General features: G+C 43.7%; 1 protein-coding gene across 1 annotated transcript in view; it reads left to right on the forward strand.

Moving 5' to 3' along the window:
* Positions 1-652: 652 nt before the first annotated feature.
* The window catches only part of KLF3 (Kruppel like factor 3), a 35610-nt gene continuing 8666 nt past the window's right edge, over positions 653-27596 (forward strand). Inside the window, exons 1-4 of the mRNA XM_040238010.1 lie at positions 653-978; positions 15543-15638; positions 22403-22889; positions 23756-23906. Of these exons, the coding sequence (XP_040093944.1) occupies positions 15582-15638; positions 22403-22889; positions 23756-23906 (695 nt within the window). The 5' untranslated portion in view covers positions 653-978; positions 15543-15581. The remainder of the gene's footprint in view (positions 979-15542; positions 15639-22402; positions 22890-23755; positions 23907-27596) is intronic.

The following is a 27596-nucleotide window of genomic DNA, read 5'->3' on the forward strand; positions in this document are numbered from 1 at the left end:
TGGTTTTTCTTTAAGAGAGTTGTCCGCTCCGGCCACTGGGCCCAGCCCTTCCCACCGCGCCCGGGGCCGCCCTTCCCGCCGGAGCCATCTGATTGATGGCCCCGACCGCCTCAGGGCCCCCGCCTCGGCTCGCCCGCGAGCCCGGCTGTGTGTCTTGGAAGCGGCGCAGCAGGCTGCTGCCCTGTGACGCCCGGAGCGGCCAGCGCCGCCCTTCCTTCCCCCCGGGCTCGGGCGGCGGCGCGGCGGCGGGGCCGGGCCGGGCGGGGCCGCGGGCTCCTGGGCCGAGGGCGGAGGGCGCCGGGAGGGGGCGCGGGCGGGGACTCCGGGGGGGAGGGGGAGGCGGAGGGCGGGGGCCGCGCACGCCCAGCCCCACGGCCGCGCCGCGCCTCGCGGGACAGGTTGGGCCGGCGGGGCGGCGCCCGGCTCCGGGGAATAATGAGTGTCTGTCAGGCCGTCCCCGGGTGACTGGGCGGGGCGGGGCGGAGGCGGCGCGGGAGGCGGGGGTGGCGGGGGAAGGGCGCAGGGCGGGGTGCGTGTTTGCGCGAGTGACTCGGCCGACCCCTCCGGCGGCTGCCTCCACCCAAGTGGGTGGGGACCCGCCCAGCCCGGGCGGCCGCGGCGGCTCCCTCTCCCCTCCCTGACCCTCCCACCCCGGGTCCCAGCCTCTACTTACCCCGCCAGCCCTGGGAGGCTCGCAGAGCGAGCGGCGCCGGCGTCATGTGACTGCCCGGAGTTGGTGCCAGGAGCCAGAGGGGAGCCAGGAGCGGAGCCGCGCGGAGCCCGGGCCCTAGCCGGAGCGCAGCGCGAGCGCCCGCCGAGCCGAGCCGCGCCCGCCGCACGCGCGCCTGTCCCCGTCCCTGTCCCCTGCGGCCGCCGCCCGTACTGGAGCGCTGACACCACTGCATCCGCGGGGTTCCAGGCAGCCCGGATCCGGGCCTTTATTTCTCGCCTGCAGCGCTCAGCACCGCGCCTCGAAAAGTAAGTCCCCTCTCTCTCACCTTTCCTTCTCGCCCCGACTCCCGCTGCCCCCCTTTTCGGCTAGTCCAGTTTCCTTTTTTTTTTTTCCCGGCGGGGGGGCCCGACGTGCGGTGAATGGGCTGGGGGTGCAACGCGGAGGTGGGGGCGCCCCCGGGCTTGGGAAAGTGCAACAGCTCCTCGCAGCCGGGGGCGGGGGTAGAAGAGGAGGCGAGGGGGAGGGGGCCCCCGGGTTTAGCGGTGGAAAGAGTGGGATTGAGGAGAACCGCCGTGCAGATCTGCGGGAGCGACGAGCAAGGCCAGCGGCGCCCGCCGCGGCCGGGGATAGGGCGCGGGCGGGGCCTCACCTGTGTGGTCCCCCGACCGCCTCCCGCCTGCCCGCTCGCGATTCCCTCCAAAGCCCCAGAAATCTCAGTGTTCTCCGCGTGTGGCAACGTTGTTTGGAAAAAGGTAGCGCCGAGGCCGCGCGCTCCTGCTCCTCCCCCTCCTGGCCCCCCACCCCCCGCACCCTCCCCCTCCCCGCCCCCCGCCTGCGCCCCCTGCCGCCCCCCTTCTCGGACCGGGCGCGCTGCCGCTCACCCGTTGCTGGAGCAAACTTGGAGCAGCCTGGCGGGCCCTCTGGGAAGAAACTTGGGGCGATCGGGAGTGGAGGGAGCATCCCATTCTCGGTCCTGGAGTCCAGGAGCTGGCCAGGGCGTCTGGATCCCTGAGGGCAGGGGAAAGAGCTGGCCGGGTTTGGAGAGTCGTCCTCGGGTGCAAGGAGAGAACCTGCCGCAGTGTCTGGAGGAAGGATTGCAGCGTGGCTGGAGGCGAAGAACGCCTTAGGCGACTGCCTGCAGTGTTAGGGCCCCGAGCCGGGTGGGGGCCGAGGGAGGGATCTCTGGACCTGGACGCTTGGGACCTACCTTTGGAGATAGCAGACAATACCTGGAATTGTCATAGCTACTTCTTTGGCAGATAAAAGTGACAACAGTATTCCACTTTTACAGCAGTATATAAAACTAGATGAAGACCGTGTGAATGGGACCCTTTTTTCCTAAGCCAGGTTAAAGGGAAATTGGTAATTGCTCACCTTCTTGTATTTCACTGAAATAAACATTGTACACTGAATTTGTTTTTTACTGACTCAGAATGTATTTTTCGATAGGTCATCCAAGACGTTTTAAACATATTGATTATATTCTCAGAAGAGTCTGGTGTATAGAGAAAAGTGTGAAGTGGTATTCTGACTTCATTTAGATTTGGTGTCTAATTATTAAGCAAAATCAAGTAGGGTAGAAGGCAGTTGTTCATTATAGGTTATTTCACAGAACAGTTTTGTGCCGTCCTTTTCTGAGTGCTTTGTATGTATGAATTTGAGGAGCATTTTTAAGAGTAATTCTTCCGGATGATAATCTGCATAACCCAAGAGAAGACTTGCTTTTAGGGGAAAAACAATTTTATGACACTAACATCTTGAAAATTTTGTGAGTTGGTAGTATTTTTTAAAGAGTGGATGTGTTTCTTCTGTGGCTTGAAACATGGGGTATGGAAGTTGACTTTATTCTGTTCACAGAAACCTTAAATGGGATGTTTGATTCATTCAGTTCCCTAAAGAAGCTGATATCTCAATTTCTACAGTCAGTGGGGTTTGCTGCAGAACTGTTAGAAAAAAGCAGCCTAATGTACCATGGGTGAGGTCAATGAAAATAGACTATAAGGAGCATTCTACCTGCCTGAAGGAAAATGCAAGTATGAAAATCCTAACGTGAGAATAACAAAACTAACTGCTTAGACCACAGAACCTTGTCAGATGTAAAACATGGCAACATAGCTTTGGAGAAAGCTATTGTTTTTTTCACTGCAAAGTTTCTAAATTAAAACCCAACCTTCTGGTTGCTATGGACACAGTGATGCCTTTTTTTTTTTTCCTTTTTTCCTTTTTACCTGTAGTTATATCTACACACAGATTCTTAAATCTCTGCTAATGGGAACCTAGTTAAACAGTACTGGCTAACAAAATAAAGAGAAATAATGGGGAAAGGGCTAGTGAATGGATTTTGCTACCTTACAAATGCCGAAAGGAAAATAGACATTTTAGAACATCTTATAAAAATCGATACTCTGTTCTACAGATTGTATAACAATTTTTCAGTTGGATTAAATGAAATTTCAGGAACAGAATTGCATTCTCAAGGTGGACTTCTGTAGATGTGTGTACACGTAGAACAGATGTGCAGCGGTGTGCAAATATCTTTGTAACTCTGCAGTTGAAAAAGACTGAAAATTTGGGATGACTTTAGACATCTCCACACTCTTTGTCTTGAGATTTAGTTCTGTGGCTCAGGAACACTTAAAATTGGTCCCGTTCAGTTATGTGGGATGACCCAGTGTCGTCTGAATTCTCAGCTGCAGTGCTCTCTCCGTTTCCTCCTGATGCTCTGAGACTGTGCAGTATGTATTACCCCAACCCAGAATTTGACTGTAGCTAGAGACCAGCCATTGGGATGGGGGAGAAAGAGACAAAAGGAATTGGCAGGGAGGCTGGTGTTAATTAGGAAGGTTGCTGCTGCTTGAATATGATAAAATCACATGTTCACTTATGATGTTTACTGTATGTGGAAGCTCCTATTTGTAAATAGGGCAGGTCTCCTGTATGAAGCTGGTGTTATTATTCACACCCATAGAACAAACACCTCCACCCCCCTGTTGTTGTCTTAAAAAACTCCAGCTGCTCATGAATATAGGGTCAGGGAGGGCCGGCTAAATGTTTCTCTGTGCTTTCTCTCCAGCACAGCCAGCAGAGCTGTTTCCTGTTCTTTGTTTCAAGGCTGGGGTTTGCGTCATACATTCCAAGTGGCATATGTGTGCTCTTTCCTGTTTCAGGCTGTTTTCTGGTAGATCAGTAGCCCAGACCAGGCCATGGTCCCTGCCCTTAAACTCCCTGTCCCCACCCAGGGAGTTATCATGTCTCCACACACTTAGGATTGCCTAAGATGCCTGTGTTATGTCATAATGACAAAAGTCAGTTAACCTTTTTACATACACCCTTTGCTCCAATGTGTTTATATGGGTGAATAAGTAATTTTACATTTTTTTTTAGTTTATTAGTTCAATTTCAAGAACTATGTGTGTGTGTATTGGCTGGAAATCTAAAGAAGGTTGTTTTGTTTGTTTTTCCTTCTTGTTTTGAGTATTGGCTTGGCGATAGGCATTCTACCCTGGAGCTGTCAATTTTGGATGAGGTTACACCTTACAGTTCAGAAGATCTAGCAGGATCTGAGGGTTGTGGCCTATATTGCATTTACCACTGGACACTAGGCATAGGAGGCTTCACTGAGCAGATGACTCAAGCGGGCTTGGACTGCTTTTACTGACTTAAAAGAAGTCTTGCTTATGTTTTAAGGGAGAAACTGTATTGAAACAAATTGTAGGATGTATTGAGAGCACTTCAGGATTGTTTCTTTTTAAGGACAAAGATTTTACTGTATCCTACATCTGATTTCCAAACTGTTTTAAGAATAAAAAGCTCAAAGAAAAGGAGAACTGGAATAAGTTCATTTAATGATAGTTTGAAAATGTTTAACCTAATATTTTGAAAACAGAAGGAGAATGCTCTTTGTTTTTGTTTTACAATAGCAACTTTCTCATAATCTCTTGCCCCACCCCACCCCCTTTTTTCTTTGGTATATTCTGTCAGTTGTGAGTAAGCAGATTTCTGGGTTAACTATTTAAAACCTACTTTAACAAACTATTTTTCTCTTGGTTCTCCAGAAATAAAGTTTGCATACAATGGTTGGAAAATAAAAGTTTTTCGGCAATTTTCTCCCTTAAACTTCTTATGTGGGGATTTTCTCTAAAATCTAGAGGAATTATCTACAGTGTTCTCTAATGGAATTAATGGGAAAAGTTTCTGAGGCAGCACATCAGGCCGTAGCCATATTCTTTCCCCAAATTGGTGATCATCATCATCATCATAATGTTTTGGTTTTAGCATCTCAACCCATCACATTTTTCCTTGATGGATAAAAAGGAAAATACACAGTATGATATTAAGAAAGCTGCTAGAGTCAAATAGTAGGATATTGATAACCTTCCATGAAAAAAAGATGGCAGTTTGGAAAACTTCAATAAGATTTTTCCTTTCTTCTTTGGAGGAATCAGACTTGGGATATTAAGTTGCTTATAGGACAACAGATCTTTAAACTGAATTCATAAGTAACCCAAATTGAAGTAAGATTTTTTATTTTAGCTCCAAAGTTGTTAACAATCCAACTAGATTTGGTAGATAGAGTCTTTATTTGGCTTACTCTCAAATCATTCTTTCCTCCCTATTTATGGGGAGAGGGAGGTGGTTAATAAAGATGATTAGAATCTAATATTATTCTATCAGGAAGTATTCTGCAAGCTTTTAAATGTAAGCTAAACAATTAGGGAAAATTGTGCCACTCTGATAGTTGTTATAATCACCAAAAAAAAGTGGTGGGGCAGGGGTGGAAGGTCTCCGTAGAGAAGGGAGTCTCTGAGCCATGTAAGTCATCTACCTCCATCCCCTTCTTTAGATATTTGCCTTCTTTGTGTGTGCAAATCAACATTTTTGCTATAAAATGAACAGCTATCTTAAAGTGGCATTTCTTGCTGTTTTCACACCCGGTTGTGTTTAAGAAAAATAAATAAATGCAACCTCACCCTTTAAATACCAGAAATTACATTATTCTGAAAATTGGGTTTCTTTCTGAAGTGCTTCAGTTATCTATGGTGCTAACTTTAAAAAAGAAAATCCCTGGAGTCATAAAACAATTGGTATCTGGTAGTATTCCAGCCAGAATTCGTGTTAGAGTGAGTTGGAAGGAAGGGATTGTGGTGACTTCTAGCATTCTCATTTTCAAGCTTGATCTGTCCCCTTATTAGACCCGGTTTCTCATCTCAAACAGTAATGCCTGCGCTGGAGACAGGAAACCAGACGGCAGTCTGCCCTGATAAGGGAGGGCATTGTCTTAAAGGGAGGGAGCCCTGCTTCCCCCTCAACTCTCCTTCCTTGAAATTAAGTAGCAATAAAAGAGATACAATACTACAAACGCGGTTTCTCAACCAGAACTAAGACTGTTTTCTCCCAAAGCAAAAACTGGCTCTGCTTTCTCTGGATTGTCACCATAGTTTAATGGCACATTGGAAAAAACTATTAGTGTATTTTGTGTCTGTTGGTCAGAGTGTTTAATAAATAGTAAGGTCCTTTCTCTAGCAAAGCAGGTTCCTAGAGCGATTAGAAACTCATTCCATTGTGTTGGCAGGTCGAATACATTACCATTTCCCCATCTCATTATTAAGGGGAGCCAGAGACTAAATGTACTCACTTACATGGCCCTTTAGCTTCTATGTAACCCTGGGTTTCGCTGTTACCCTCTCCTGGGAAGGGGGTGCTCCCTTGAGAAGCAGCCCCCTTTCAGGAGGACCAGCTTAATCTGGGACATGTCCAAGATGGTGGCCAATCTCTGGAAGGCCTGGGGCTTTCCAGGGATGGCCTGGAGCTAGTCTCAGACCAGATCAGTGGAGTTTGGCCAAATCCAGACAGAAGAGATCCAGCGGACACTAAGGTCAGTGCCTTCTACCCAGGAGAGCGACCTGTGATCCAGTGTGGGGTTTTTCTCCTTTGGCCCATATGCTCTAGTTGAGAGAACTAGAGAACTAGAGCTAGCATAGTTCTCTTAACTACTGTTCTCTGAGTCTGATCACTGAAATCCCCTCCTTTATCTGTTCTTGCACTATACACCCTGGTCCCTTACGAAGCTTTGAGCCCCAGAACCGCTTTCATTAGTAAGTTCAAGTTCCTATTCCAGTTCTCCAAGCCAAGGGTGCTTTGTCTCCCCAAGCGACAGTTTTCACATTTACTTTGTGTTTCAGAAGATGATTTTCAGACTAGTACCACTGGCCCCTGGGCAGATTCTCCTTGTGTGACACCTGAGGTACAGTCACTCTTAGGCCCTTGCCCTTCATTTCATCCTAGCATATGAGAAAGGTAGTTTGACATCCATTCATGTATTCATCCCACAAGTATTTATTGAGCACCTACTCATTAGAGCTAATCTCAGATTGCGTGTGGTCATTATTCTCAGCTGTGCCACAAGGATGGAGTAGGTCCCAAGTGATCTAACCTGAAAAGTCATTTTGAAATCATAATTGCCAGCCAGAACCTCCCCATGGCACTGCCTCCCATGGACCAGTGCAGCAGCACACAAATCCCACGCGCTGCCGGCCCTGGGGGAATGCCCAAGTATAAGATGATTTGACTTCAAAGTCGGTCCCACAGCACAAAGTGGAGCAGAAGAACAGAAAGAGGCAGCAGTGTGTCTCTGTGTCTCTGCAGCAGACACACTTCTGTTCTTGGCTGCAGCTCCCACCAGCTCGGCGAATTTGGGCGAGTCATTCATTTCACCTCTGTTCCTTCATTTCCTCGTTTCTAAAATGGGGGTGAGGACCTGACCCTTCCACCTTTGTACAGTTATTATGAGGATTTCCGTATTTACTTGGGTGAAGCTGCCAATTTTTTCTGAGCAGTTTTATGGACCAATCGCAGGTGCATTGGCCAGGAAGAATAGTTTGCCTAAATTGGGGCCTTCAGACTCCCGTCTTTTGATGTTGCATCCAAGCCTCCACTCAAGAGAGGGGGAGGCAGCAGGGGCCAGCAGGCAGGAGTTGTGGTCGCCACTGCCATACATCCACTGCCCCTGGCTCCGGATCCACAATGGATGGACCTGCCTGCAGAACTCTTCATTCCACTCTAGCTGTGGGTCGTGCCCTGTTGCAGGAGGCAGTGGAAGTGAGAGCCACGTCACCACCAGCCCTGAAATCAGACTGCTTTGGGTTTGTATCCCAGCTCTACCCCTCTAACAGCTGTGTGATCTTGGGCAGATTGCTTTACCTCTCTGTTTCAGCAGTAAAATGAGAAGGTAGTACCCTCCCCATATCATAGGCATGAAATGACAACAGTCCTTGTAAAGAATGGGACCTGGAGAGTGCCGTTGTGGATGTGGTGATTTGGTCCATAGAAGTAGCATTGAAACAAAACAACCTAATGTTTGTTAACACACATATGCACACACACATGCACACACACTTCAAGTTACCACATTCTTTTCTCTCACTGTCCTCCACCCCACCCCACCCCACCCCGCCCCGCCCCCGTCCTTAAGACCTTGACACTAGACTTGTTTAGAAGAGCTCTCTGGGTGAGTAATAAAAAGCAAAGGGTTATGGTTAGGAGCAATAGGTGTTTTGAGGAAGTTTCATTTAATAGATTTCCTTTAAGTTAGGCCCCCTCTCCCCCTCACTCCTGTTAACTTTTTTGAGGGAGATTTTCAAGTGCATTTAAAGAGAAAGGGAAGTGACTGAGACTCCTATAGCTCAGGGCTTTTACATCCACTCCTTATGCCTGGCAAAACCTTGACTTAGCGGGTATGCCTGATCTCCGTTGGGGAGCAGGAAGGGAACCCCTCTAAGGAGCTGTGAAGTAAGCCCATGCTCAGGTGCTGCCTATCCTGGTGGTGGTCTTGGACAGCCTATTTGAAAGGTAGAAAGGCCCACCTATCTAGGTAAGACGGGCCCAGGAGCAATCAGCTGGCTGCACTGAGTGGGAAGGGCCTTGAGCTGGTCTTTGAAGAATTAGTAGGATTTAGATAAGCCGGAAGGGGATGGGCATTCCACACTGGTTGCCCAGCGTCGGGGCCAAAACTGAACAAAGGCTTTGGGGAGGGGGCTGAGTGGAGGGGGAAGTCAGCGTGGAGGGCTCCTGGTGGGGCAGGGGGGCAGCTGGTAGGAAAGGGGGCGCTGAGCCATGGTGCTTGAACCTGCCCTCCAAGCCCTAAGGGTGTCCCTTGGAGGAAAGTTTGGGAGTTTGGAAAAGACTCACTGAGAAGAGGGCTTTGTGATAGGTGGCAAGTGGCAGGTCGGGGGGAGGAGTGGTCAGAATGGCTTGGAGGGTCCAAGGGGCAGGCATAGGAGTCCCATGGAGGGGAGACCCAGTAACACAGTCTTGAGGTTTGAGAGCCTGGCCACGGCAATAGTAGAAATAGAGAAGTTGGTGAGGGAAGCTTGAAAGATGAGGTGAGTGGCCAGGAGATAAGGCAGATGTGGGGCGCAGCCTTTTGGGGACAAGGAGGATTTGGGTGGGGCATGTTGAATTCTCTCACACAGCAGTGCCTTTCTGTTTGTTAGCTTCTGAAGGGAGTGGTCAGCAACAGCTCACGTGTGCGCATCCAGAGGTTCCGTGCAGCTTTTAGTGACATCCTCAGGAGCTGGGGCAAGCAATGCCGCCTCTTTCTGGTTATTTGCAAGGTTCCAGCCATCGCTGCTCAGGCCGGAATTTCCAGGAACTGGCAGCTGGCTGGAGCCAATTGGTCCCTCCCAGCCTCGCACTCCGAGGGTGGGGCCCCGTGGGTGGAGGCCCCTCAGGGTGGAGTGGGGTGGGTCTCCAGCGATAGGGCGCCCGGTGGAGAGGCAGTGGCCTCACACAGCCCTTCTGGATTTGATTATATAACACATCACAGGAGAAAACTCAGGGCCAAGGCAGGCTGTGTAAGCCATGTACACAGCAGGATTACGCATTAGGGGTGCTTTTCAACCGAGTTGGGGTCGCTGGCCCTTAAAACTAAAAAACAAAAATTGTCGGCATGGGGAGGAAAACTGCGTACATAACCTTAATAGGGAAAATGACTAGTGTTCGCTAAAATTGCTTTAAGAAAGATGTGGTAGGCCACTAACTAAGTGGCATTGAACTTGAGAGTTCACCTAAAGGATATGGGTTTGTGTCTCCCCGCCCCCACCCCTGCTCTGCTGGGCCCTAGTCTGGAAAAGTGGAGGGACTTCACTTGGTTGTTACCTTTGCACCTGTCCTTATTTACATGCAAAATCAATTGCTTCACTTGGTCTTTCTGAAGTACAGGGTGTGGGCAGAATCTTATCTGAAGCCATGTCCTGTTTGGACAAGTTGGACTGCCTTGGCAACTCTCCATAGGGTGGAGCAGATGGGTGGAGGCAGGAAAGTAAAATTGGGTGGCTTGTTAGCCCAGAGAGGAGAGAGGGCGGATTGTTTGCTCATGGATCATTATATTTAATCTGAAACTAAATAATTAACTTCTTTCCCATTTACAAAACATTTTGATGCAAAATAACTAATTTATGAGGGGCAAAGATTTAGAAGTGTTCCACGGAATTTTTTTTCCTTTCACACCAACAGTAGAAGACTGAGGTAGGAGAAAAATCAGCGAGTGACATGAAAACAAGATGCCTTTCCAGGTAGGTACCAGCGTTCAGCTGCTCTGAAAGGAGGCTCTGACTTAGAAATGTCCACTTCCATCTGTTGCCCGGCCCCTTGGATTTCTGGCCAGAGCAGCTGCCATTAAATACGCAACTCCTTGGAGCTCTTGAAAGAGTTAGGGTACAAAAGTAAAGAAAGAAAAGTTTCTTTGGAGAGGAAGTTTAGGGATGTTACCTGCCCACCCTGGTCCTCCTCCTGACCGAGAATCTCTCACACACACGCACACTCAGCCACGCACCATTTTTTTTTAAATTTGTCTTTTTTATTTTTTCCCTGAAGTTCCTTTTGGGAGTGAGAGGTGAAAGGAGGCAGCATGCTTCCTCCTTTAAAGCCCAGAGGCTTGATGGGTTGAAAGGGGCAACTTAACAGACGATGTGCTGGTTTGGCCATCCTTTTTTTCTCCTTACACCTGGCTGAGGTCGGCTAGGAAACGAAAGATCAGCTTTGAAGGAGGCAGGTAGTCTGGAAGCTTAGGGTCAGGCTGGGCTCGGGGAGAAGGATCCAGGGTCCCTTTGAGTGCATTGGACAGGAGAGGAGAAGGGAGAATGTCAGAGCAAATCCTGATAGATCTCCAAGAAATTTATTTCAGATACATTCTCTCTCCAGAAACCCCTCCATCCCCTGCCTCACACCTCCCTCTCTCTCTTTCCCTTTCTTCCCCACCCGCCTCCCCCATTCTTCTAAGGAAGGGCCAGTTATTTATAAGGTGGTTTCTGTAATAAAATGTGCCATAGCTTCAAGACAAGCCATTTTCAAAGGAGGCTGGCAGCATAACCTCTTACATTGAGGCCTGTGTGTATTTCTAAGCTCTGCAGCTCATTTGTACCCTCATGAAGCAATTGTCAAGTAGGCCTCATGGAGGGCTGAAAAGGACCATGTGAGAGGGAACTATATAATTGCTTGTGAAACTTCATGTAAGTGATTCACCAAAGCTTCTTAAGACATAAACATGCAGTTGTGCATCTTGACAAAAATCTGAGCCTTTTTATGACAGCTGAAAAAAGTCAGAAGCATAGGCAGAGTGTGAAGGAAAATGTTTCTTCCTTTTGAAGGAAAATTCTGTATTGGCCCTTCCCAGCAAAAAATAACAGTTGGGGGAGAAGATGTTTGTTCCATGATGGAAAATTATTTTGGCAATTTTCTATATTTTTGCTTTTAGGCACTTTGATAACTTAGACTTTTTTTTAAACCTGTTTTGCCTGTTTTTTCCCTCTTGTAAATGCAGTGTTGTTATCCTGGGATTACTAGTTTAGAATGTATGTCTCCTAAGCTAGTTTAACACAACTAAGATGAAAACCTGTTAATGCTTGAGAACTAGTTGTAAGAAAAACAGAACCACTTTTGGGGGCCTTCTAATCTCTGTGATAAGAATTCCTGAGCCTAGTTAAAACCCACTAGATTTAAAGACCCTGACTTTGGCAAACTCAATTTACTGCCTGTGTCCTAGTCTTTAAATACTTGTTTTAGCTCGCCACCTAATGGTCTTACTTGGAACTGCTGTCAGTGATAGATTTTCTATAGCATTTTAAGTTTACTTTCAGTAGCCCCAGAGCTCAGAGTTGCCCATGCATAACAAAAGTCACTAAATTTAGAGACCCCACTTCTTCCAGTGCTGAATTATATGGAAGGCCCTTCAGTGACATTGCAGTCACTCTTTTCTTATTCTAGATCAGAACCCAAAGATAAGGTCAATGCTAGTGGCAAAAGTGGTCCATTCAGAGATGGAAACAGTAGGTCCAGAGTCTAGACTTGTGCAAATAAATAAACAAAAGTCTGATTTGCATTAATGTGTTTGAGTCTCTTTCTAAATTTAATTTCTTCTAGCTTAGCTTCCCTGTTATTTTTGTTAAAAGTTTTAATTATAGAATTAATAAATTTACAAATAGGCACACAGGTATGTATAAATCTGCCCCCATCTCTCCCAAGAATTCCTTGTTAAAGGTTAGGGTGTGTCTTTTTCTTATATTTCTTTTTTTAAAATATGTCCTCCATAGCCTTTAACTATCACTGAAAGTATAATCAGTCATTTTAGAAGCTACGAGATTGAGAGCAAAGTGCTGTTACACATGTGAGTGGACAGTGAGTGTGGTTCTGTTCACAGTGATATTTGAATTTTGCACAGATCTTTTACTGTCAAGTGATGCTTTATTTAGTTAGGAGTTTTAAAATGAGGTATTCTAAATTCTATAATATCATTACTTGTTTATTGGCTGAAATCTTTGTGTATGAGAAGTATCCTTTCATCAGTTATTGAGTTACTCTTCAAGGTAAAGTTCTAAATAAACAACCCTTAAAACAACTACTTTTTAAGAAAAATAAATCCAGTTTTGTTAGGAGGGATGCTTTATGCTAGATGAATTTTTCTCTTAAGATTACAAGTGTTTCAAAGCACTAATTTCCTTAAATTTAGATAAAACATAAAAACTAACGAAAGTAATTTCACTAATGTCTTAAAATGACACAAACTATAGCAAGTTTAATGTGTCATTCATTTCTAAATGGGTTCAGTACTTACCGCTGTAGACATTTGAAAAAGTCATTTGAAGAAGGCTTTATGAGCTAAATGATGGGGTTAGGATTTAAACCAAAATGAGCTCCAGACCCCATCATCTTTAATTCCACTGTGCTGCTCCTACTGGTAGTAAAGGATTCCAGGTAAGGCAAGGTGTAGAGATGATAGGAAACTATTGGGATGGTGAGATTATCAAGTGACAGGGTCCTGTATGAGATCTCAGATAGGATGAAAGCAGCCATTACTTTTAAAACTGAATTTAGTCTGAGTTTTTTAAGGGTGTGTGTGTTGGGGAGGGGGTGGTGTTGACCACTAAGGCTAAATATTCTAGGAAAGAGGCAAGTACTTGACATTGTTCCAGAGATCAGAGTCAACAAATTTAGTGCTGTGTGTATAGTTTTATAGATTCAAAAATTGTGTGCATATTCAGATGAACAAAGTTTTTCTCTTTTTTTTTTTTTGGTTTTATTATTTTTAATCTCATCTAATTTCCCCAAAACCTTGAAGATAAATCTTGTAGGAAGTAGACAAAAGAGTTGCCCTCTGCATTTTGCATGTAAAAAAGGGCCTCCCCGCATCCACTCCCCCATGGAGAGGGTCAAGTACAGATCTCCTGCTTGAGTTTCAAGATGAGAACTCTTCCACTACACCCCTGAGAATATGAGTGCTTTTATTTAGAAGGATTTGCAGCAAGATACTCTCTAGTGGAGTGGATGAATCTGTAAGAGTAAATTAAATTTTAAAAGCTTGGGGGAGGATGACCAGCCATGGGTCGAGGCTGCTGAATCATCTGACCTCGTTGATACAAGCAAGCGATCTCACATCTTTTGTGTATGGTCTGCTCCAGGGCCCTGGACAACAATTCTTAGCACCATATCCATCTGTACAGCTGCTAGGCTGGGAACTGGTTAATAATAGATCCCAAGACACAAAAGGGGTTTTCATCCTTCATTATGAAATCATCCATTTTTCACTGGCTATGGGGTTTGTTCTTACTGGGACACAGAAGAGGGTGGTAGCACCATTGATTTGAGCAGCCTGGTTTCAGATTGTGTTTGCAGATTATAATACGTCCTGTGATGTAGGAAAATATAATTTTGAAATCAGGGCCTTATGTTGAGTTAATGATGATATTCATGTCTTGTCATGAGACCCAGGACAGTCTTTCTTCAGCAAAGCAGTGAAGCACAAGAACTATGCAGTATTACTTTTATAATTGTGTGTGAATATATCTTAGTTTAACCCATAGAGCGTGGACGTCACGGACGACAGCACTGCCATCAGGGAGGTGTGGGAATGGGGAGTTTAAATACTGAAATACAGGGGTTTCTATACCTTTTTCAGGTGGAACTCCATCTAGAACTCGTTCACCTTCCCACCCAAACAAACGTGATATATAAAGACCTCACTTTTAACCTAAGTTTGGATAAGAGGGGCCTGAAGCAAGTTGTTGAAGGTCTGGGTAGTACATGGGCAGTAATTCCATAACCTGTGAAATGCAGTTATTAATAAATGTTCATCAGACTGAGTATTTTGTCTTGTGAGGAAGCAGTTGGAATGATATTGTACTAATAGCAGACTAGTACAGAACACGGAAGAAAAGGGATAACACTTGAATAAGAAAAGAAAAAGAGAAAGATCAAACAGGGTCAGGATGGACATTGTCTTTACATTAGGCTAAAAATTGGCTTATTTCCTGATAAGGAGAAATTGAGGGTGAATACAAGCTAATATTCTTCATATTTAAAAAGTACTTAGAAAACAGTAAGAGGCGCGGGGTTTTAATTTCTCTTAAATGATCATGCACATGGCCAGTAGAGATGTTGGGAAACAGGTTCTGTTTTGTTGATGGCAATTACAGAGTATCTTTGCTGCATGATACAGTAGGTGCTTTGGAGAATGTACATGCTTCTCACTCAAGAACTCCCCTTCATAAAATTTATCTTAAAAATTAAGGACATGCACAAAGATGTAAATATTAAAATGCTGATTGCTGTCTGTAATAGTGAAAATTTAGAAGCAATCTCCCCAGTAAGAGGAATTTTTAAAAAAATCTGACTGGGGATTTCCCTGGTTCTCCAGTGGTGAGGACTGCACTCTACTGCATGGGGCCCGGGCTCCATCCTCGGTTGGGGAACTAAGATCCCACCAGCTGCTCAGCACGGTAAAAAAAAAAATCTGATTGGTTCACACAGTGACACACTGAACTTGATGGTGTGAAACCATACTTACTAGAAAAGAAACATTTTCCCAATAATTGTTACCTGAAATTATGGATACTATATAGTATGCATATTACAATCCATTTAAAAAGAGTTTGGGGGGATAAAAACAAAGATAGTTGTGATAACTGCTTCTACGTTGTCTTTTTGCCTGCCTTATTTTTCCGATTTTTCTTTTATGACATAAGATGGAAAGGAAAGCTTTTTTTAACATTTGTATATAATGTGAACTATTGAGTTCACAGTAATCTTATTAAACAAGCTTGGCTGCTCAGGAGGGCTGTACCTATTGTTCCAGAAACGTCAGGGTTTTTGTATTTGAGTTAGAAATGCCAGTTGGCTCTCCCCTGGTTATGACCATGGAGTCTGGTCTTAATTATATAAAATGGCATTTTCATAGGTAAGGAAAACAAATTCCAGCCATTCTGGGGGCAGGGGAGAGGAAGGACTAGAGAAGCAGGGTGAGGAAACTTTTTTTTTTCAATAGTTTGTATTGAAAGTAACCTCAGGATTTAGACAGACACCTTGTTTTGTTTTCCAGGCTAAACACCAGAGCACCCTAGAAAGCATAACTAAAAGAATGCTCATGTTTGACCCAGTCCCTGTCAAGCAGGAGGCCATGGACCCTGTCTCGGTGGTAAGTTTTCCAAAACTAAACACCTCTTGTTTATTCCAAGTAGTAATAACTTTACTGTGTGTTGTGTTATTTCTTAAAAGTACTCATTACTTGACAGGCATTTGATGGGCAAACTTTTTAAACAGGATCCACGTTTTCTTTTTCTTTCCGCAGTCCCCCACCCACCCCCAGGATGTCATCAGCACAGAACTTGAGCCACAGGTAGATCTGCTCACAACAGAGATAGTTTTACAGAAACCCCTTAGTTAGCAGATCTTTAGTCTGAGCTCTCAAGATTATTGATTTTGGCTAAAAGAAAAAAAAATGACCGGACTAGTTTAAAAAAATTAATGTGCATATGGAACATTAAAAAAAAAAAAAAAACCTGTACACAATGTGTATCATGATTAGGAAACAGTTTCCAAATGTACCTTCAAGAAATCTTCATCGAAAGTGAGTTTACTTAGAGGTATTTTTCACTCAAGATGACCACCCAGACTATATAGAGGAGTTTCTTAAACATGTTTGTGAATGGTCTTTTTTTTTTTTTTGATTGAAAGCCAAAAAAAAGAGAGAGACTCTATTTTGCCTCACATAGTGCTTAGGATATCCTTCACAAAACTCATTAAAAAGATGAAAATTGGGAGAAAAAAATCCTTGATCATTTTGCATGTAAAAATATATTAAGAATAAAATGATTTGCTTAAACTCCAAGCAGGCAGCCTTGTGGAGCTGCGACTTGGGAGAAGCTAGCAAAAGAACTTGACCCTGAGAATGGAATTTTGTTTCACTCAGAAGAGTCTGTGGTGGCTGGGAGGCAATTACATTCACCGTCTCTTGCAACACTTTAGTGCTAAGCTAGCCCGGTCTTCATGCTTGTCGACCACCAGGGAAGGAGTAGTGAGTCCAGTTGTTTATAGAGGTACAACACCAGCACTGTGGAAGTTGGACAGGGCTGACAACAGAAAGGTGTCGACTGCAAAGCCAGGAGTGGTTGAGACTTGAGGGGATCTGGTTTAGTGAATATGAAATAACACGGCCACGCTCTCAACTCTGTCTTGCTCTTTTCTTCCTCGGGCTTGGAAAATACTCACAAGGGGAAAAACTTGGCCTGAATTGTGGCTCTGAAGGTTGGTAATGACACGCTTGCAAAAATTAGATCATCCTTATGCGCTGACTATGGAGGTTCCTGCCAAAACTGTTTATACGAGACACGGGGGTCACTCCAAGGCCCTTGGAACTGAGTTGCCATGGAGATTTCTGCGCTAGTGTTTACCACTGTGTACAGTGAAAAGTTAAGTCAGAGTGGCTTTAAGGAAATAGCATTTACATTCTTGCCCGACAACTGTATAACCATATGATAATAAGAGAGCAATAAGAATTTTATTAATCAAAAAGCTAAATTGGCTTCTAATGTTACTCATTTTGTCATCAACCCCTTCCCCCAACTATTGCATGATCATACTGGAGGAATATTAAGGTATAAAATGTTCTCATTAATTGTATCCTTGAAATATGAATAGGGTTTTAGTACCGGAGACTATGATTAATTTGGTAAATGATGGAGGCCCATCAGTGATGCATTTTACTATTCAGTATACTTCCAGAGCTTTTAATCAAGCATGAGAATGTGTCTCAAGAGCCTAATTTAAAGCTAAAATGAACTTCACCATACAAGGAAAGGTACTTAGCTGGAAAAAAAAGGAAATAAAATGAATTTGTTGTAATAGTTATACTTGTAATGCTGTAACATATTAATGCATGGAGTTAAAATATGTGGAAGTATTTTTGCAATTAATGGTCTTTTTCTCCTTCATGCTCTAGTTTTCAAGTTCTGCTGATGCTTATAGAATTTAATTATATTGTTTCACCAAAATAGAGTTCCAGGCCTTACAATGAAGTTTCTTTGTTTCCACTCTTAAATCTTCACATTTTATCTTTCCTACCTTCATAGGTGAAGTATATGAAATCTGATTTATTGTTCCTTTATTCCCTTTTCTCTTTTTCATTCTGCCTTTGACCTAAAAGGTTGAGGTCTTTGTTTATTCAGGTCAGTGTTCTAAACATGAAGCAGTAACATGTAAGATTGGTTTTTGCCTCAATTCCACATATGAATAAAAATGTTTTACTCTGATTTACTCACCTCTCTCACCCCTTTTCCCTAAAAGATAAGAAGAGTAAAAATAATCTGCCTAGTTGGTGTTTTGCTATAATTTAAAGAAAGTGAGGAAATGTCATTTTTCTCTTAGTGAAGTATAAACCTTCATACTGTTCACTAAACCTTGTACCTTGAGGCAGACTAGACTTTGGATTGTCGATCCTATTAAGATTTGCAAGAAAGGGGAGCAGAGTACCCCCCTATTCTGTGCTGTAGATCTCTGCTTCTTACCGTCAATGCGTTGCTGGCAAAGCCATCAGAAGCTCCCTGAGTCTCCAATTTTTTTTATTTATAAAATTGGAGATACTTATATGTAAAACATGAAATGGCAGGTGTATATAAAATGCACGTGTAAAGGAGTTGTTTTTACCAGTACTGCCAAAGAGCTTGAAAACTAGAATTTAATTCAGGAAATGAGAAAATAAAATTTTTTAAAGTATCCCTTCATATTCTTCTGTTCCTAAAGGAAGATTACTTCTGAAGAAAGTGTATTTTTTTCTTTAATGAAAATTATCATCTAACAGACTCCTTACAGATTAAAAGTACTTAAAATCGGTAGTCCCTCTGCCGTGTTCTAACAGAAACTTTTCATTACTTTTCTGAGCCTGGTAGAAAGAGAGCTTTCTACTTTTGTTTGCACAGAGGGGCATGACATTTGCTGTTTCCAAAGAGCTTGTTTATAAATGCACCGCGCCTTCCTGCACTTGGAACTCCACCCTTGGTATGAAGATTCCTTTGACTTGCCATCGCCCTGTCACGGACGGTCGCATTTTTTTTTTTCATATTAATGAATAGTGAAACAGAGACTCACCCACGTTTCATGCAGTCACTCCGTCCACTTAAACCATCTTGTAATGGAAAACTTCACCAAAACTATTTCCAATAAAATGAGAAACTATTAATTCTCACTTTCATAGGAAGTGATAGCATTGGAAAATTATCTAAACCCGGTGCCTTTTTCCTCATCATACTTAAAAAAAATTTATTTATTTATTTATTTTTTTTGAGAATCAAAAAATCGTTATGCTGAGCCTGGTCAGTGGTAAAAACTTGCTCAGAGAGCGTGTTGATTTACATCGTCCATTCACCCAGTGTTCTCTGAGCACTTGGGCTGGACCATCATCTCCCACTCCACTGACACTTAAATAACCCACGACAAGTAAATAACCCATGGCACGGAGGGGTGAATACTTGAATGCATGTTACCACAGAGGGAAAGAACCCTTCTTAACAGCAGACCTTTTGGCAAAGTAACCCCCTTGCTGCCCTTAGTGGGGGTCAGGAGTGGAGGAAACCTCTGCTTGAGTCGGTAGGGCCATGGATGCCCAGGAGGGGCCAGAGGACCTCTTTCTGCTTCATCACTACTTGCAGCTGATGTGGATTTTGCTGGTGCAGGCACACGTATTTGCATTGCTTCATTAGAACACAGGAATGCTCTGGAACAGAGAGGAAGCAACTATTACCAGTGTGTATCCACCCAAGGCACACACCCCAGGCAAGCCCTGTGTCAGTCCTTATGCTGTGGAGAACCGGATTGTTGCAAGCTGATTGCAGTGGCTTATGTGCTCCACCCAAATGATTAAAGTGAACATGCCTCATAGAAGGTTCTGGTAAACATTGCTGTGAAGTTTGCTAGTGAGACAGTTTGAAGAACCACATTTCTTCACCCTTAGGCGAAGCAGTCAGACCAGAAATAGTTAACACTGGACTCAGTTGTGTACCCCTGCACACAAAACAGCCCCCCTGCTTTTAGCTCTGGAGCCTTCCAAAGACCACATGTCCAGGGGACAGGGGGCATTCATGGGAGGGAAGACTCTCAGCAAAACTGTGCATAATGTTTATAAAATTCAGCTCTGTGTGGCTGTTTCTTTATGGCTTGAGAAACCTGAGACTGTTATTAAATTTGCAAATCCCCCAGGTTCTAAATTCCTGCTTTCCTTAAACTCACCCCACAGATAGAAAAATCCAGCAATGACAGCAAGAAAAGTTTGTCCTCCTCTTGCTTCCGATGTAGTTGCCAATAACTTGGTATTAAAATCTAGGTCATAGGGATGTCTTTGAAGACTAAGGCTGAAAATAAGGGAGAAGCTACATTTCTGTGAGTAGAAACAATGAACACTGCCTCCCATTTCCTGGAGTTTTTGTTTCTTGTACCAGAACTTTTGCCCTTTAGAAAATTATATCAAGCTGGCTAAACTTTAGAACTAGGAGAAATCTTTTTTCCTCCTGTAGTTAATTACTTCCTGAAGCCCTCATTGTACATAATGTGTAATTTCTGTTCACAAACCTTGTGCCTCTTGCTTTTGCCTATTTTAATATTTCAATTTAACTCTATTGGATATTAATATTACTGTATATTTTGAGCCTCTCACCTTATGTTGCACCTATGTGTGTCTTATTCTAAAGAAAGGTAAAAATAGTCTTCATTTGATCTTCGATACATAATTCAAAACTATTTTTAAAAACAACAATTTGTTTTGTGTTTCCTGATTTTATATCCTCATGTCCTTGTTTTTAAGCAGTATTATTAATGAAAATTCTCCCTCCCCACCTTTAAATTGCATTTAAATAATTTACCAAATGTTAGTAATAAAAATTAGTGTTTTTATTCTATATCTCATCATTTAAAGCCCTGCTAGTCCAAGGCCAATCTATGGCACCTTGAGTCATTCCCCAGTAACTTAGAATCTGCATTTTAACAAGATTCCCGGGTGAATCTGTGTGCTTAGTAAAGTCTGAAGAATACCTGATAACATCAAAGTCCACTGAAGTAAACACCTGTCGTATACAGCAGGAAGAAAAGACTCCGGGACCGCAGTGTGTGTTAAGTTCGTCTCGTAGGCATCTCATTGAGTCCAATTCTAATCTTAAGGTCACAGCCTCCTAGAAGATGAGTATCCAATACCTCCTTGACAGGTTTTGACATATCCTCATGACACTTGCATGTCAATATTTATATAGTAATTTTTCTTGCCTTCTTTTATAGAACTGCTTTTGAACATCATAAAGTTATTTTGAAAGTGCAGGAATGGGATTTTAAAGCAGCACTGATGAGTTGGATGCATAGCCAGGTGGAGATTCACCCGATGAGGCCCAGAGAAGAAAGGGTGTGATCTCAATACTAATCCCAGTCAAAACCACTGCTGTCCCACAGTTATTAATAACTCATATTACTGGCCACTGAAGGGGCCAGGGAAGTTCAGAAATTAATAGTGCATTTAAGCGGTTTAATTATAAGTTCCCATTAATGGGTCTTCTCAGTTGCATTGTGAGCTAGTGTTGCTTCAGAATCACAAATGCATTGAATTTTAGAGCTGGGAGAGAGGCACAGTATGTTATTTTTCACCCTTACTATCAAGCATTCAAATATAAGTAATCCTCTGCAGGCAGACTTGACATGTTACCACTGAAAACATGTTCCCCTAAAATGCATGCAAGTAAAGGGTTTATGTTGAGTTTAATTTTTTTTTTTTTTTTGGCCTTCTACAACAGACTTTAAATTTTTCTTAAGGAATAGAAGTAATTTTAATGAATTCCATGGCCAAGGACAGTACCCATTGTGTGCAATTACAATTGATTTAGATTTCAACCTGCTAAATGAGAGTTACATTATCTTGATATTGTAAGAAAGGAATGTATTTGAAGACAAGTTAAGTCAGTTATGAACAGATCTTAGATTTGGGAGGGTACTAATTATCTCACCTCCAGTATCTTGTTAGGTTGTCCCCCAGTCTCTTGATGAGGGAGTAGCAAGGTGGAAAGGAGAGAAGGCAAAGCCTCAGCTTGTATGCAAGTCCCTTCCAACATCACATGTCCTTAGTTAAGTCCTTATTTGCTCTTTCTTATAGTTCTGTGTCATCCTCAGATTTGGAGATTAAGTCGTCTTCTACAGTGTCTCAAATTGTAAATAAATCGTTGAACAAGTTGGGGCCAAGGACATAATCACCTTTGTGTGGGTGGCCTTCTGTATATAAGTGTGTGGGGGTGACTAGCCATCCTGAGTTGCGTGATACTGAGGCATTTCCTCAGATGTCGGACATTTAGCACTAAAGCCAGGATTCGTGGTCACCTTAGCATGGATTGGTCAGTGGCTGGAGAGCATCCCAAGGCACCACCACATGGCTCTGTTTGTCCGCGTTATCCACAAGCATATGGGAAATGTTCTGTGTCTTTTTGCTCAGGTGGAGCGCACTAAAGCCAAGGAGGGTATTTCCTGCCAATTAAGAAACCCCATCAGAAAAGCAATAATGTTCCTTGGCTTGGCTGGTTCTTGGTGAATCCCAACTCCCAATGATAAGGCCCATAAGCCTTTTATAACCTGTTTTAGAATTTTTCCAGGTGTCATCATCAATCTTAACATTGGATATGGCCATCACTGTAGAATTAAACTTGAGATTTTTTTTGTCTGTGACATAGTTACCACGTTAACTTTAGTGCCTACATTTATTAGATCAACTCTTTCATGGTATTTTTTTTTTTTTTTTTAGTGTCAAGCATATATCTAAATCTAAACCATTTATGAAAGTCCATGTAACTGAATGTGCCTTGTTGGTTGTGTATTTTCATCTTATTTCGTGTTTCAAGCAAACACACCTGTCCATTGACACGTTTCTGTCTTTTCTAATAGTCATACCCGTCTAATTACATGGAGTCAATGAAGCCCAACAAGTATGGCGTCATCTACTCCACGCCATTGTCGGATAAGTTCTTCCAGACGCCGGAAGGCCTGTCTCACGGGATGCAGATGGAGCCGGTGGACCTCACAGTCAACAAGCGGAGCTCGCCGCCCTCCGCCGGGAACTCTCCGTCCGCCCTGAAGTTCCAGCCCTCGCACAGGCGAGCCTCGCCTGGGCTCAGCCTGCCCTCCTCCAGCCCGCCCGGGAAGAAGTACTCGCCGCCGCCGCCCGGTGTGCAGCCCTTCAGCGTGCCGCTGTCCATGCCGCCGGTGATGGCCGCAGCCCTGTCCCGCCACGGCATCCGGAGCCCGGGCATTCTGCCCGTCATCCAGCCCGTCGTCGTGCAGCCTGTCCCCTTCATGTACACCAGCCACCTCCAGCAGCCGCTCATGGTCTCCTTGTCGGAGGAGATGGAAAATTCCAGTAGTAGCATGCAAGGTACCTTTCTGTTCTGCAACTCATCCACACTGCTACCGCCCCCGCCATTAATCCGGACTTGTAGGTCTTCACTACCAGGGAGTCTGATTAAGGGAGCAGAGGAAGCAAGGGGCCAAGAGCTGCTGTACTCTGAAAAGGAAATATTTGACTGAGAGGCTGCCTAAGGCATTTCCTTTTTCTGAGTGTTGATCCTGGAAGAGCTCCCAAGAATCAGGCTGTCTGTTTAATGCCATGGAACGATTAGTTTCACTATGTACTTGTCAACTTCGGGATAACAAGAATCTTGACTTTACATTTTGCTTTATTGAATGCCAGCATGGTTCTAGGTGCAAAAGGCTCCTAAGAAATACTTTTAGTCCAGGGCTCCCCAGCCTCCAGGATCTAACGCCTGATGATCTGAGGTGGAGCTGACATAATAATAGAAATAAAGTACGTGATAAATGTAGTGGGCTTGATTCACCCACACCCTAAACCCCCCCACCCCAGGCCATGGAAAAACTGTCTTCCACAAAACCAGTCCCTGGTGCCACAAAGATTGGAGATGGCTGCTTTAGACCATGTGATAGCTAATTGCTATTAAAAGCCAGCTTGTTTACTGATTGGTCAGAGGCAGCAGGTTGTTGTAAAAGGAGATAACCAAAAGTCATAAGGAAGAAATCCCCTGGGGGCTATGTCTTAAAAGTCCAACTTCCTACATAGTGTTTGCTAACAAAGTAAGAATTTCACCCCCAGGTTCTTTCTGCTGTCATTTTGCCAAAGGTAGATACTCACACATCAGTGTGGTAGCTAGAAGCTGTGGGATAAACTTTTAAAGGCTGACATTGGTAAAGTGTACATAGAGTAACTTTTCTATTTTTATTTTTTAGTACCTGTAATTGAATCATATGAGAAGCCTATATTGCAGAAAAAAATTAAAATAGAACCTGGGATCGAACCACAGAGGACAGATTATTATCCCGAAGAAATGTCACCCCCTTTAATGAACTCAGTGTCCCCCCCGCAAGCATTGTTGCAAGAGTAAGTATACTGAGGTCTGCCCGGCAGTTGCGTAGCAGCGTGCATCTCAGAACTGGAATGGAAGCCCGAGCTTCCGGCGAGGGATGTGGTGTGGACTGCTAGGACCGCCTGGTCGTTTGGGGCAGCCCCTGGGCCAGATGGAATCTCTCCAGAATCAATGTGCTCTGTTAAACTGCTTGTGTCACTTCTCAGTAAATCGGTCACCCTACATTTTGCCACTTTACCCCTTAAATCATTTTTATCCTGTTTTTCTCTGTCCTTTCAGACTATGTGTATATAGTTCTCCCATCATCTTTATCCCAATGTGGATTGGATTTGGTGTTCTAGATATCCCACTTAAGGTTGGATCCTGAAAACTCTTTATGGGATCACTGATCGTCCTTCCTGTTGTCAGTTCTCATAAAGCACACTGTTTCTGTTCTGGGGTATAGCTTTGATCAAAATTTTCGGGCCAACCACAAAGCCCAGGAAAGATTCTCCAAAACCAGTCCGATGGCAACAGAAAGTTGACGATGTTGCTCAAAGAAGCTTGGCTTTGAAAGGACTCTTTCTTCTCCAGTCTTTTTCATTGTGTGTGCCCTAGAATGTTCGGTCTGCTTTAGAAATGCCATCCAATAGAAAGTTTACACTGTATCCATCAGTATCCAGGCACCTAAACAGTGGTTTAACTTGCTGTCATGTGAGGGTGTCACACACAGGCTAAATAACATCATTATTGTGGTTTCCTCTATCCTTGACTTCTCCCAGGGTTTACACTGGGGGCTGAGCTTGCAGTAGGTACAGACATCGTCTTTGAGCCCAACATCTTTGATCCCAGCTCTACTCTCAACCATATGTGTGACCTTGGCCTAGCCACTTAGTCTTTTGCCCCTGCTCTCTCTTTATTTACATTATTGGTTATAATTATTTTTTCTTATGTTATAGTCTTTTCAACATTGGGTTTAAGGACCAGCTGCCTAGTACAAAGAAAGTACAAGTTATTATCTCCTCAGACTCCCTTCTATCACTTTCCTTCCCATATCACTTTTTCTCCAGCTTTTCTGCCCCCCTTTCTACTTTATCTTTTGCATTCCTCTCTCCCTTACATAACAAATTCTGTAACAGAATATGAATTCTCTGGTTTTAGAACAGCTATTTTCTGGAACTTCAAATAAATTCTGGTTGTATCTACATTCAATCCAAGTAGGTGCATTCATAATAGCTCATGGGTTAATTATCATTTGAACCAACTCAGTTTTTTTTTGGGGGGGGGGTAGTTCATCCACTCCCTGATACATGAGAAGAAGAAAATGAATCTCCTGCACCAGTAGGGAGACTATCTGATGGTCTTTTCATCGTTACCCTTCACAATTGCATAGCACTCCTTTCCCACAAAATTAAAAAAAAAAAAAAAAAAGGAACTTTTCCAAGTGTTTTCAAAGGAGTTATTTCATTCTCCCAAAACAAGCATGTGGGAGTCAGAGCAAATAGAGAACTGATGAGCCAAGACATAGTGAGTCTCCTGTAATCACACCATTATCAACTGCAGAGGGGACCTGGGCTGATCTCCTTCCAGATGTGTGCTCTTCCTGCCATGTTTAGATCATATCTAGCCAGTTGCATCTGCTTCTGTACTTGAGTGACAGGAAAAACAGACCAAACAAAATGGGGGGCTCCCCTGGTGGCTCAGTGGTAAAGAATCCACCTGCAGTGTAGGAGACATGGGTTGGATCCCTGGGTTAGGAAGATCCCCTGGAGGAGGAAATAGCAACCCACTCCTTTTGCCTGAAAATCCCACAGACAGAGGAGCCTAGTGGGCTACAATTTATGGGGTCACAAAGAGACACAATTTAGTGACTAAACAACAACAAACCAAAATGGACACAGCTTAATTGCCTCTTTTTTAGAATGACATATGTCTCTGCAAGGTAACTGGCTTAGCACTTGTAATTGTTCATGAACAGATGATAAAAAAAGATGCTCTAAAGCCAGCTACTCACAAAGGGAGGGGGCCATTGACTCTAAGGGGTTATTCCAAAGTATAGGTTATTATGAATTGCAATGTAACACATTTCAGAAGAAGAATATTGAATATGCCTTCAAATATTCTTGCTCTGAATGCTGCTGAAAGCATCTCTTTTTTTAAGTAATGTTCTTTTTGATGATCTCAAGTTAAATGGCTTTTAATGATTAATGGGTAATGTGCTTCTTCTAATGCTGATCTAAGAATGCATTTTGCCTCTCAGAAAATTGAACTGGAACATGTACTCTTCAAGTAATTCTCTCACAGATGTGATTAAGTAATGTCTTGGAGTATGCCCAGTAGCAGCCCACATAGGAAACCAGCTAGCCAGGAAAGAATCACTGGAAACCAAATGCCTGGTACCATTTCAATGAGGAAGCACCAATATTTGCCTTAGGAAGCCATTTCTTTTCAGGGGAGGACTACAGCTTTGAAATCCATTTTGCTTAATCATAAAGTTATAGCTTTAGAATTATGTATAAAGTCACTGAGATTCCTTTTGTTATTTATTTACATGTATGAAAGTGTATTTAGAACAAAATCTTGAAGATCAGATTTCCCCATTGAGTTGTGTACATGAAATTGTAGCAAACTTCACAAGGATGAGCTTGGACTTCCCCAATGGTCCCGTGGTTAAGAACCTGCCTGCCAGTGCAGGGGACACAGGTTCAATCCCTGGTCCAAGAAGATTCCACATGCTTCACGGCAGCTAAGTCTGTGGGCCATAACTACTGAGCCCACGAACTCTAGAGCCCAGGCTCCACAATAAGAAAAGCCACCTCAATGAGAAGCTGTTGTACCACACCTAGAGAGCAACCCTCATTCTCCTGTGGCTGGAGAAAGCCTGTGAAGACCCAGTGCAGCCATAAATAAGCAGTGGAAAAATAAAAAAGAGGGACCAGCTTAATTCAAAACAATGACCAGGTCTCTGGTATTTACTAGGTATTCTAACTTCTTATAAAGATATCAAAACAACCTCCTTAAAAATAAGCTGTGAAGAGAGCAAGGATGAATGAAATCCCAAGATCCTGAGCCTCAACCTGTACCAATGTCTGGCCCTTTCAAGATGGACTGCTGACCCCTCTCAAGAGTATTAACTGCCTTCTGATGCTGCCAGCATCTCTGGACCCTGGAGTAGAGATTCATGGTCTGGTGTTAGGACATCCCCCCAAAAATTCCTCAAGACTAGACAACTCTAAGGACGAAGTTTACAAGTGGATTTCTGAACCTTGAAATATCAACAGCTACCGTTGAGCAGATTTTTCATCTGGACCAAGTGTTAAGTGCTTTGTGTGTGTCACTCACAGCAGCCTTCTGAGATCCTATTAATATACCCATTTTACAGGGAGGAAACTGAGGCACAGAGAGTGTAACTACCTTGCCAGGGGTCTACCATCAGTGGTAGAGCTGGGATTTAGAGCTGAAGCTCACAGCCTTTTAGGGTACCTCTTTTGAGGCTGACATTTTTACAAAGTGAGTAACTGAAGCAGTGATCATAATTACTACCCAGAAACTAGTAGATTCCCAACCTTTAAAATCTAATAACTGGGAGAGACTTCTGAACTCATCTGGGATTCTCTCCCAGTGTCCCAGAAGCACATAAGATACATTTAACTGTTCATTTTTTTCCTTCGGCGCTTTATTTCCGAAAGTTCTCTTAAGATGAAAAATTTCAGTCAGTGACATTA

This window comes from Oryx dammah, unplaced genomic scaffold (genome assembly GCF_014754425.2).
Source record: "Oryx dammah isolate SB20612 unplaced genomic scaffold, SCBI_Odam_1.1 HiC_scaffold_3, whole genome shotgun sequence".
In the NCBI taxonomy this organism is placed as follows: Eukaryota; Metazoa; Chordata; class Mammalia; order Artiodactyla; family Bovidae; genus Oryx; species Oryx dammah.